At 38.8% G+C, this 12,735-nt stretch overlaps 1 protein-coding gene across 3 annotated transcripts in view; it reads left to right on the plus strand.

Annotated features, from left to right (window-relative positions):
* The window catches only part of bicc1b (BicC family RNA binding protein 1b), a 112,221-nt gene that overhangs the window by 92,988 nt on the left and 6,498 nt on the right, over nucleotides 1–12,735 (plus strand). For all 3 annotated transcript variants that reach the window (XM_065242775.2, XM_065242773.2, XM_065242776.1), the window contains 7 exons: nucleotides 43–196; nucleotides 3,458–3,614; nucleotides 3,969–4,008; nucleotides 7,020–7,174; nucleotides 7,288–7,441; nucleotides 7,855–8,012; nucleotides 11,298–11,397. In XM_065242775.2, coding sequence (XP_065098847.1) covers nucleotides 43–196; nucleotides 3,458–3,614; nucleotides 3,969–4,008; nucleotides 7,020–7,174; nucleotides 7,288–7,441; nucleotides 7,855–8,012; nucleotides 11,298–11,397 — 918 coding nt within the window. The remainder of the gene's footprint in view (nucleotides 1–42; nucleotides 197–3,457; nucleotides 3,615–3,968; nucleotides 4,009–7,019; nucleotides 7,175–7,287; nucleotides 7,442–7,854; nucleotides 8,013–11,297; nucleotides 11,398–12,735) is intronic.

Genomic DNA, 12,735 nt, shown 5'->3' on the forward strand with positions numbered 1-12,735 from the left:
GAGAAAAGAATAACATTGTGTTTTGTGTTTGTGTGTGTTCAGGTTCAGATACATTTGTGGAAGTGGGCATGCCCCGCAGTCCGTCTCATTCTGGAAACAGTAATGACCTGAAGCAGATGCTGGCTTCATGTAAGACGACCTCAGGAAAGAGACAAACCCTTGAGCTGTTACAGGGCACCAAGAACTCAATCCTACAGTATGAACACCTTTAACACTCACAATCATTTCGTACACAACTGAACCACACAATCTCTAAATCAATTATCTAGATTGTGCACAAAAAAACTAAACTAACAGCAAGAAGGTTTTTACTGGAAGTGTTTGAGTGGCCATATTGGTATCTGCCCAACCAACAGAGGACGTCATTGAGTTACATTAAAAATCACAACCTAAATTCAACAGCGTATAGGGCTGGGCAAAAAAATAGATTTTTCGATTAATCGTTTTTTTTTTACGTGGTTGATTCAAAATCGATTATCAAAGAGCAGAATCGATTTTTTTTCTTTCATATTTATTTCTGCAAACATTGAACGTATTAACGTTAATCTAATTACTAGTCTTCTTCACTAGATGTCACCCTCTTTTTTGCCTTGCGCGATGTTACCAAGGAGCGAGAGGCGAGCCTGTCATTCATTCATTCAGTGCTTAAAATGGCGGTTTCAGGTGCTTCATTGACGTTGATGCCACCTTCACATAAAAAGACGTATGGAAGCATTTTAGATTTTGCAAGCAAGGCAATGGCGAAGATAGTGTTTTGGCTTTTAATTTCTTTTTTTTTTATATATAGTATTTGTAATAAATCTATATTCATTTAGTTGAATCGAGAATTGAGTATAAAAAATTGAAAATTGAATCAAGAATCGAAATCGAATCGATCTGGAACATCTGAATCGATACCCAGCCCTAAGCATATCTATATGTAAATGAATCGCTCTTCGGACATGATCTGCAATTGTTATGTTCTCTTCAATCAGGGTTAGAGTAAAGTGCACACTGAGGTGTAAATGCTTCGAAATTGTGCCAAAGAATGCCTTGAAATAATATGTTAAAGGTGCCGTAGAATTTAAAACTGTATTTATGTAGGCATAGATTAATAATAAGGGTTCTGTACATGGCAATCAGGGGCGTAACTATCGGTAAGCAGGGTAAGCGTTGCCCAGGGTAAGCGGGGCCCGCCCGATCTGGAAGAATTTGATTGACAGTCGGCGGGCCCTATCACATATTCGTTGCTATCCGCTGTTCCCAGGCTTTCTCACGGGTTTTCAACGGGGCCGTCCGGGGCTTAGCCCCGGCACATAGGCTGAAGGTCTCGCTCTGCTCTTGCCAGTGTACCAGCTGCGCTTGTGCGCGTGCACTCGCTGCGCTGGTGCGTGTGCACTGAAGTGAAGGGAATAATGCGTTTCCATTCATTATAGGGCATACTCACCAACGCAAGTTTAACGATTTGCGCGAACAGATTACATACAAAGTCAATGCAAAGACGCAACCAGGTGCGTTCTCACAGGCCGATGCAAATTACGCGAATTGGGCGGCGCAATTGCCGCGAAAACACGCGCTTTCCCCTTTAAACGCGTCTTCGCGCAAGTTATGCAACTCAAGCGAAAAAACTCAGAACTGCAAGAACGCGCTCTCACACAGGATAATTTGACATTGTAGAGGAGAGAGAGAGCGAGCGAGAAAGAGAGAGAGAGAGAGAGGTAAGAATGGTGCCCACGTCGAGAAAACTTAATAGAAGACTAGAAACGTGTAAAGAATTAAAGTGTTTGTCACTCATTTAATTACATTATGTTAACTGGATAACACTGGATATAACTCATTGTATAGGCATAGTTTAATAAAATAATTTATTTTGATTACACAAATCAAACCTAACTATATGATTGTTTTAGCTGCTGACCAGCATAGGGAATCTCTATGGCTAATTTATAAGACATGTAAGAGTCTTTTTGGGTATCTTATGCCTAGAATTATTCAAGGAGGTTGATTCTTTTAACTTCCTTTAAAGTTTGATCAATTGTGCATAATGACATGTGGAACAAATGGATATAGGGTGTCAAACTCATAGATTTGCATCATTTAAAATTCAGATGCTCTTTTTAAAATATTTGGGGTCAACCTCTGGCACAGCTTTAAAGCTGAAACTTATCAAATCCTATCAGAGGTCCAGAATGTCATTGAAACACACCAGTGGCTTTGCTGTCATCAGTATTAAACATGTTACCCATCGAAGTACCCCTCCCCCCAGAGCCCCTCCCCCCAGTGAGCATCTTTTTTTATGTATTTAGACTTAGGTGTATGTGTGCGTGTAGTCATAGCAGTGAGTAACAAAATGTTATAGTGTGCTGTCACCAGCAGTGTTGTTTCATATGTTATGGTGCGCTGTCACCAGTGTTATGTTTTTGTTGTGGTGCGCATAGGCTATTTCTGATTTTGTCAGTCATCTCATGTCTCTATGATCCTGTCCTGTCCCATTAATTGTAGCCTGCTTGTGGACATTGCGTCATCACGTGCTGTAGTAAAGGGCCCGCCTTGATAATCCTGCTTAGGGGCCCGGTGTTGGCTCGTTACGCTACTGATGGCAATGAGCCTCAAATGTGATTGTTTCCTCCTTCTTAAACCTCATGCATGCAAAAGACCACTGGAAAACAGACCAATCTCAATATAACACAGACTGTGATGTTAGAGTCGCAATGTACGCCACCAACATTAAAGTATGAGTACAATGTTGATACAATGCTCACAGTTGTGACTGCCGAGATAACGCTATATGCTAGAAAATGCTATATGCTATCGTTTAGGCAGAAGTTCTATTATTGACATTACAGTTACTTTTGCAGGTCCATATATCTAAACAATTGTTTATTCCTCAAAATCTGTATTTTCGTTTGATACAGGCTAAAACATATAAGGTCTGTTTGCTTTGAGAGCTACCAGCTCCTGAGTGACTGACCAGCTACTGACTGACAGCCAATCATAGCAGAGTGCAACATTGTTATTCATGACCCTATCAAATAAGGTAATAATAGACAATTTCATTCTTAGGGCAAATCCTAGGGTTGTTAATGGACATGTAAACCGGTCTCTGTATAATTTTTGCCCAAAATAAAGTCTTCTGTGTAGAAAGATGCATTCTTAAGAGACAGTTTTATATGTCCATTTACAACCCTATGATTTGCCTTTAGAATTAAATGGTCTATTATTACCTTATTTGAAAGGGTACAGGTCATGTGAATTATCGTATAATTAACCACACGTGCAGCGCATTTCCGGGTGTTTCGAATTACAAACTCAAACATCCATTTTATCTTCATTCGAATGAGTTTTATTGCAGAGGAGGCATGCAAATGTATTTTTACAGACAGCCTCATGAGAAACAATTACTGTCTGAATAGGACTGTAGTCTGTTGAAAGAGAAGTTATATGATCTGTTACCTATGTTTACTATCTGTTTCTCCAGCTCAGACTCTTTGTTGTCAGACTCAGACTCCAGCGCTTCTGAAAGTCCCGTCACCGATAAACGCGCACCAGGAAGTGAACGAGCAGCAGAACGGGCCGCTCAGCAGAACTCGGACAGAATCCGTCTACCGTCCCAATCCTCCTTTACCAACATGCAGGTGATGATAAAACTCAGACAGCATCACTTCTGTCTCTATTGAATCAAAGGCTTTCATTCAGTAACAGTTATCACATTATTTCAAGCAGGGATGTCATCACATTTAGGTTCATTTTAACATATATGGAAATAATCTCTGTGATCTCACACACGTTCTCGTGTTTCTGAACACACTGAGAGTCAACAGCAATGGGTTCAGCACAGTCTGATAATGGGTTATGACAGACCGAGGGAGTGTTTACCATTCACCCTCCTTGTACCGTAAACCGAACTGACAGGAGAAATGAGGGACATAACTCTTAAATACTTTCCAGAAGCTTAAACATAATTGGGTTTCTCTCTTTCTCCTCTACAGGCTTTTGACTACGAGCAAAAGAAGTTATTGGCGACCAAAGGTATGTGATCGACCAATTAAATCGCAGTTTAACTTAGTACATCCAGCACGTTGTGTCTCCCACCCATCTATACTGTTAACAATTCGGCTGGGAGGCGGTTTGGAGTAACTGGACACTGGATATGTTTAGTCTAGCGTGCCAGCAAAGAACAAAGCCAGAACTGGAGTGTATTCACACACTGAATGTCTGGCAGCGAGAGCGAGCAGTGTTTCATATTCACAGTAAATAAAAGATCCTTGTTGTACCTCATGTCCTGTGTCCAGTGTTCATACTATAAAACTATTGGCCTGAGAAAGAGGAATGTGCTCAATCTCTAAACACTTCATTGTTAAGGATTTATATTGAAACTTTATTGTAATGTGGCACAGTTGTATTATAAAACGTTGGGCTTGGTTGAATTATGACAATGCTGAAAGATCGTATATGGCATGAAATTCCTATTAAGCTCTTATTTCTGACAATTATGGGTGTATCACAATGTTAAGAAATATCATCAAACTGCAAAAAAGACTGCAATTGAATGAAAGGATTTAGACATCATAATATGCGTAAATACGTAATGACTTCTGATAATGTAGCTAGTCCCACCGCATGTGTTGTGATTCAAAAGCAGCTTAGTGCACGTTTTTTGGAAAGTTCAGGCCAGATTGAGAAAGCTGTCATCAACAAAGGCCAAATAAATAGGATTTGACTCTGGGATGAAAATAACAGCATCTCATTGGCATGGCGACAAAATGTGCAGACAATTCCTACAATTTATTGGACGAAAACACTCTAATAATGCAACTTTTCTTCTTCGCTCTGGGGAATCACAACCAGGCCACGTCCCTTTTGGCATATTCCTGTAGGCGGAGGTTAGACAAAAATTCAGAATATTGTCGTCATCTACCTTGGCTATGTATATTGTGCTAGATTTGATGAGATTCGTTCTAGTGCACTTACTGTATATATTGCTGTTCTTGTGTTGCTCTAATTGCTGCTATTGTTACCTCATCTGTACGTTGCTTTGGACAAAAGTGTCTGCAAAATAACTAAATGTAATGTAAATGTAAGTAGAGGGCTGTAGTTCAAACCAGACATTTTCTATAGTCCTTGAAAAGTAAATTCTGTAAAAGAATTAGTATTGCTTGGCTTTGAACTTTGAGCTTTATAATTTTACAGGTATTATTTATGCTTTAAAGGCATTCCATGCAGTTTGATGTTTTTGTCAAACAGCGACCCCTAGAGTCACTGGGGAAAACTTGCAACTGTCGTAATTTCGCACGCCCACTCTGTACGTACCTGTAAGGATAATGTTGGGCGTGAGATGGACTCCGAAGATAATGACCAGGGAATGTTTCACAATTTCATACAAATATTAGGCTACTGCATGTCTACTAAACTACAGATGATGGTAATAGGATAATATGAAGTTTATGCCAAGTGTAGAGTAGGCATATAATAATAAAAGTAGCCTACCGCGTTTGCTGGCTTATTACGTTTTTACAAGATTGCAGCTTAATCACAAGTAAACAGTCTATAGTCTAACGTTATGTCTACTGTATAATTTCATTTGTTTTTTAATTGTAATGTAAACATTACAAAATGTATTGACAAAGTTAATTGTATACGTTGCATTATTTCATAACATTGGCCGTTATTCGTTGGCCATAAGAAATCGAAATTAGACAAATGACTACGTACACATCACAACACAACACTTGAGTTTAGATGGCCAAAAAAAACATGTAAGAGAAACGAGTGTTTGTTAGCAAGTCTGCTAAATGCTCTTATGATCGTAAGCTAGCTAGACCCTTGTTGAAGTTATTTTACTGGTCTAATTATCAACACTGGATGAATGAACAGCTTAGTAAAAAAATACACACTACAAGCAAGCGCAACCACATACAACATAGACCGCAAACAAATTTACAAATAAGAGATTTACTTACTTGTCCATCAACAAGATCGCCAGATCAGCATCCCTTTTGCATCCAGGGCTGTCTATTAGCTCACGCCAACGAGTAAAAACCTGACCGAGTGGGACTCTTGTCCGGTTCCTAACTCGGTCAGATTCTCTTTTTCGCTTTCTACTCTCTTCCGAACGGGTTTTCTTAGCTGTTTCCCTCATCGAGCATCACGTCTCAAATGCGCGCGTGCAGTTGTTGTTACAGGCTTGTTTGACTTCGTGCAGCGCTGCAGGAACCGACAGCCGGATGACGTCAAAGTGCCGTCTCGGATCATTCTCGCGGTACTTTTACGTCATCCGACTGCCGGTTCTTGCAGCGCTGCACGAAGTCGAACAAGCCTAACGTGTGTGACGTCATTGCCGTAAAGCAAGTCGTGATTCTCGCGAGATTTGTCAGGGGCGGTTCTCTCAAGCTTGCATTGCTGGTTTTGGTAGCGGCGTCCTTCCCGAGCCTCAACAGGGGGATGATTCGCCATACTATGACTTCGTTTACCATCGAAATGACTTTGAAGCTGTTATATTAAGTTAAAATAACTGCATAGTGTGTCTTTAACAGCAACATTACACACGTACTAAAGTTTGAAAAATGGGATTACAAAAAATGGCACCTTTAAGCAAACATAGAACCATTATAAAACTTTCTTAAGTGTTTTGGTGTAAATCTGCGTTCATACCAGGCACGAATTAAGCAAATAAATTGCGCTATTCATGCGTTGTTGGATGATTTGAGTTGACTCGCTTTATTTGCACGTGAAATTCAGACTTTAGGTAGCTTGTAGTCTCAATTTTGTATTCATATATAAAATGCTCTTTACTCAATTTGATATATATTTATTGAGTAAATTGAGTAAAGATTAAGAAAACAACCTGTTTTTGAGTATAACAGCTAGAGAAAGTGCTAAACTTAATTGTATTTATACAAAATAACTTGTGAATAAACTACATAATTGTTGCTACATTTGAATTAGATCAGCCTTATTGCTGATATAATTGCTTTCTCAAATTTGAAGAACCGTACTGGTCAACCAGTAATTTAAAAACACTTTCTTCTGTCTTTTGTTAGCCATGTTGAAGAAGCCAGTGGTAACAGAGGTCCGCACCCCAACTAACACATGGAGCGGTCTTGGCTTTTCAAAGTCCATGCCTGCAGAGACCATTAAGGAGTTGCGCAGAGCGAACCATGTGTCCTATAAACCCACAATGTCCACTACATATGAGGTGAGATGAACTTCCCCAGCAGATGCACTTAAACTCAGGTCATGCTAAATCACAGGCTCCGTGCGTTAAAAAACATGATTGCAGTTGGAGGTTTGTAATGATGCATTTTTTAGGGGTCGACTTTGGCTCTGTCCCGCTCCAGCAGCAGAGAGGGAGTGGCGAGTGGCAGTGACTCGGATAACTGGAGGGAGCGAAATGGGAGCGGGCTCCCAGCACACGGTGACTTCTCCTTGCCCATCAGCCCCAAAAGAAAACAGAATAAAACGGGTGAGATTGTCAGTATACATAAGTGATTGTTTTGTGCAATCAAATGTTTTAAGTTTTGATTTATGAACTAAATTAGCATTAGCATGATAGCATTGGCATCTGCCACTGTAGTGGATTTTTTCTGTTGGTTGCCATTCATTTTTGATTTCAGCATCCATCTGTATCATCAGTCAGACAAAGACAATGTGTGCTTTATTGTTGTTGTCAGCCTGAATTTGCACGCTCAACATAGTTAAGTATTGCTATCGGTCTGAAATGCATTCTTAAATAGCTGCCACTATATGCTGTCAGTGTAAATACAATTGGGCCAGAAAGATGTCTCTGTTTCTATTGAGAGCCTTAAAATCCCAAAATTGATGGACTGCAATGCGTACTTGGCTGAAGTTAACCGTTTGAATTGTATTTTGGGCTAGAGCACTACCTGAGCAGCAGTAACTACATGGATTGCATCTCTTCAATGACGGGAACAAACGGCTGTAATCTTAACACATCACTCAAAGGATCGGATCTACCTGAGCTTTTCAGTAAACTTGGCCTTGGAAAGTACACAGATGTGTTTCAACAGCAGGAGGTAATGATGGGACTCCAGATCATGTAAATGCATGTAAATATGTTTGTTCATAATGTCTGACATTCAAAGGTTCAGTGTAAATAGGTTATGCTGTTCACATGGGATGTGCCATTATTAATACACTGCACATGTCTTGTGTTGGTGACTAAAGCTACAACGATGCATCTTCTACCACACAGCCAAAAAGTCCAGCGAATAGCCAAAGAAATATTTATCCGATTCACGCAACATGCAGAGCTCTGCATTCCTAGATGCAGGAATTCACTGTGAAGTCCAAAATCTGGTTCTGGTTGTCATCTTGTAAACACATCAGGGTCTTGTCGTCTTGACACATTACAATGTTCACCACGGCTCGGCAAAATGCGCAATTCAGTATTGAGTTTCCTTTTCATTTGTGAGTTTGAGTTTAAATGAAAGATGTTAAATTAAAATGACAGGAATCTACGGAGTTCAACACAGTCCCACAACAGAGGAATCACATTTTTCCAATATAACAAACAGCAAGCCGCAAGTCTTTCTATTTAATTTGTACTTCTGTTGTTCAATACAGGTAATTAAAAGCTAAATTAAAGTACAAACTAAAATAACGTACATTTATTAATATAATGACTCATTTAAAGGGGTCATGAAGTGGTTTTTGTTATTTTATTATGTTCCATGAGGTGTAGTTTTAATATTACAAAAGGTTTATGCCAAATAAACATAACAAATTTAAGTAATTTATGACCATTTTCCACCCTTTGTATCATCTTCTAATTGAAAAGGTCTGATTTGTGAACTTCCCTCTAAGAGTATTCGGCCTGGGTTGCTGTTCCACCCACCTCTATGATTGACAGCTTACATGCTGCAGCAAAAATTTTCTCAAACTGCCTTTTTAAGCACATTTCACGATGATAAAAATCATTAAAAAATGACTAAAGGAAGCATATACTGTACCAGTGCCATTGTTTTGTCAAGATGCACACCAATATTGTTTTTTTTAAGGTTTGTTTAAGGCCTAGACCTGGATTAATCTAAACCTGTCTGGGAAACCGCGCCATATATTATTATCAGATCTTCCACTTTCTTCTTACGGAATGTAATTCAAAACTCACGGATGTTGCAAACATTTCTCTTGGGGCCAGGTTATATGAAAATTAATCTCTTCACTTCACAGCCTTTTTGATTATTTTTTTCTGGAGAATTGTTACATCAATTATTTTAATATTAAAAAGGGGGGTTTTTTAACTTCCCATTGACCAGTTATCTTGTGAATTAAGAGAAAAAGGTTTCCCTGCCAATAACGCTACCCTGACGAGTTTTTACGGTAATCAATATTTCCACTATTATCCACTAGGTGGCACTCTTAACCAATTTATAAAAAACTGAAGCATCAACTAATTCTGATCTCTTACAAAATTCCTTTACAGCTCAAAATTTTGTATTTTTAAAGAAACCTTCCCATATTTAAGAGGTTATGAAAAAAGAGAACAAATGAAGATAAAATGAAAATTTTGTCCCGTTTTGTTTGTTTGTTTGTTTAACTTTTTCCCTGCCATTGACAAATTATCTTGTCAATCCGCAATACTGCTATTATCATATAAAATGCAGAAGTATTGCCCTAGGGCAAACAGCTGTATATCCCCCTAAGTTTTGAGGATCAAAACTTGGTGTTTTTGAAGAAACCTACTGATATTTGACAGGTGATAAAAAGAGAACTGATGGAGGTAGGATGAAAAGGTTTTTTGTTTGAAAGAGCATTGGGAGGCATTAAACTTTTGGGCGGGAAAAGAGTTAAAAGCAGAGCGTCTGTTTTTTCATTTGATATAGTCTTTATATAATATAATATATGTATATATGTATATATGTATAGAAAAAATCTTTGCTGGAAGGCTTTTAGGAGATAATGATACTAAGACCTTTTATATATCAAAAGATCAAGGCAAATTTGATTCCAAATGTAATGAATTTGCATTTCAATACTTTATTATGATAAAGAAATGGACACCAGTCAGACATGGTTTATTAATTCTTTAAATTAAAGTGTTTAATAACAGGTGATATAAAGCGAGTAGTATTTGGTCTGTTTATCTGATTTTGATTACTGTTTTTCAGAAATCTTCAGACAGCGCACAGATACTAATTGGGTTTTGATAGATATCAGATGCAGAGCGATCCTTAAAACATACACGGACATACAGCTGTTTGCCACTACGGCGATACTTTCGGGTTTTACAAGTTGCGGAAGAGCGCCCCCTGATGGATAATAGTGGTATTGTGGAAAGCCGGAAATACTCGTCATTAGCAGGGAAGCGTTTTTTTTTAAATAAAGAGTTAACTCGTCAATGGCAGGGAAAGAGTTAAAGGACAAGTTCGGTATTTTAGACTTAAAGCCCTGTTTTCAGATTGTTTATGGTGAAATAGAATGGTTTTGACTGAAATTTCGACATTTTCGGATGCCCTGAGAATTTTCGCGTGTTTGTGTTTCAGCTCAGACCTCTATAATGGATTTAATGGTGCACTGGAACAATCCTTCCTAAAATGCATTAAACTTTCGTTTACAAAGACGTGAAACTCACCGATTGGTCAGGGGTGTTCACTGGTATGCTCACACAAAAACCGCTCCAAAAGACGCATTCCAACAGGTTTTATCGTAGTTTTTACCAGCCCCATGGACTTGTATTAGATGTCCTGTGAGGTACGGTATTACTCCGCGCCGGGAACTTTGTTTCTATTCTTGCAATAGGCAAAGGCGGATTAGCGCCACCACCTGGGCTGGAGTGTATATTATTCAAGCTCTAAGCGGAAGAATGTACGGGTGTGAGGCGTTTGGAAAAATAGGTCCACAAGTTAACAACGAATGCTAAAACAGCTGTTGGAAAGCATCTTTTGCAGCGATTTTTGTGTGAGCATATCAGTGAACACCCCTGACCACTCGGTGAGTTTTACATCTTTGTAAACGAAAGTCTAATGCATTTTAGGAAGGATTGTTCCAGTGCACCATTAAACCCATTGCTGAGGTCTGAGCTGAAACACAAACACGCGAAAATTCTCATGGCACCCGCAAATGTCGAAATTTCAGTCAAAACCATTCTATTTCACCATAAACAATCTGAAAACAGGGCTTTAAGTCTAAAATACCGAACTTGTCCTTTAATAAGAAAAAGACCACTAACAATTAGGTTAATTTAACATTCTTTCATTCAGTCTGATTTACCAGGTTTTTCCGAATTCCGAAAATGGATATTAAAAATGCAAATTACAAAATTTGTAAACAAAAATACAGTAACTTCTGTCTGTTTTCAGATTGACCTCCAGACGTTTCTCACATTGACCGATCAGGACCTGAAGGAACTGGGTATCACCACATTTGGAGCCCGCAGGAAAATGTTGCTCGCCATCTCAGGTCAGTGGAATTTTACAAAACTAGGAATTAAAAAAATTTGGTATACACCAATACTATTTAAAGCAACACTATGTAGTTTTTTTACCTTTAAATAATGTCTCTAAAATTATTTCAGTGATAGAACAACTTTTAACTGGGCAAATTGTACTGTTGCTGCAACCTGAGCAGCCTCCTAGCTGCTACAAGCACATTCTGAAAGTGGCGATGGAGGGTAGAGCACGCAGCCCCGCCCCTCCCCCTGCCTGCAGAAGAGTGTCTGATACCAGGCACTGTTGCGCTTTTCAACCACATGGGGGAGCTGTAAGTCATTTTTACATGGAAACTACATAGTGTTGCTTTAAAAGAGCTGTATGTCCTTCAACTAGTATTAAATACAGTGAAAATTGATGCTTATTCTCTCCTTGAATGTTCGTTCTGGTCTTTTTTGTTTTGGTCTGTGTGATCTTGCCCACTGACATTTACCCACTTGTGTATTTTGCAGTTGCAAACTACATTTATGATAAAAGAGACGTTCGCATTTGCCAGATACTCGCGTAATACTCGTCATGTGTAATCAGGGTTTAGTGTTAAGGGAGTGTATTACGTGTATTTTGTGAACGTGAGCGTCTCTTTTATCATAAAGGGTTTTGAGGCGTGTGCAGCAGGCACTTATTTTGACAAAACACATGACGCACATGGTTCACATGACACAACAAACACACATTTTGAAAACATAAGGAACACACAATTTGCGCCCCTTGTATGAGCAGTCACAAGCTGCCACTGGTATTTTGACATCTCAGTTGCCAGTTATTACAGCTGCTTAAATGAGACCGATAAATGCAACCTCCGTTGGACTTAACCTCTGCGTTTATATGGACGCATACTGCGATTAAAAACAAAAAGCGTACGCCACCTGTTTTAATATGATTATACTTTCTGCCATTGTGAGCTCAATCACATTGTTTTTATGGAATTGTGTTTACATGAGGTAAAGTATAATCACAATATTGCCAAAATCCCATTATAAGTGCATTATGAGGGTGCATGTAAATGTTGTCCTTGTGTGTCACAAAATGAAATTTAGTTCTGGTAGTCTGACAGCACACAGGTAACACATTTTTTATTTTGGTATAATTTTAGCATCCTTAAAGAGTAACTAAACCCTAAACCAACTTTTTTTAGTTAATGATCTGTAAGAATGATGCTTTATTAGTGCTCTTCATTGATTTTAGTAATTTTTTTGACATTTGGATATAAAGTGTTTCAATACTACAATATATGGTGTAAAAACGTCTGAGTGCTGCCCTCTTCAGGTTGAACGGTGGCTACTGCAGTTGAATTTTCCCATTGGATGTT

Source organism: Paramisgurnus dabryanus, chromosome 1 (genome assembly GCF_030506205.2).
Source record: "Paramisgurnus dabryanus chromosome 1, PD_genome_1.1, whole genome shotgun sequence".
Classification (NCBI taxonomy): domain Eukaryota; kingdom Metazoa; phylum Chordata; class Actinopteri; order Cypriniformes; family Cobitidae; genus Paramisgurnus; species Paramisgurnus dabryanus.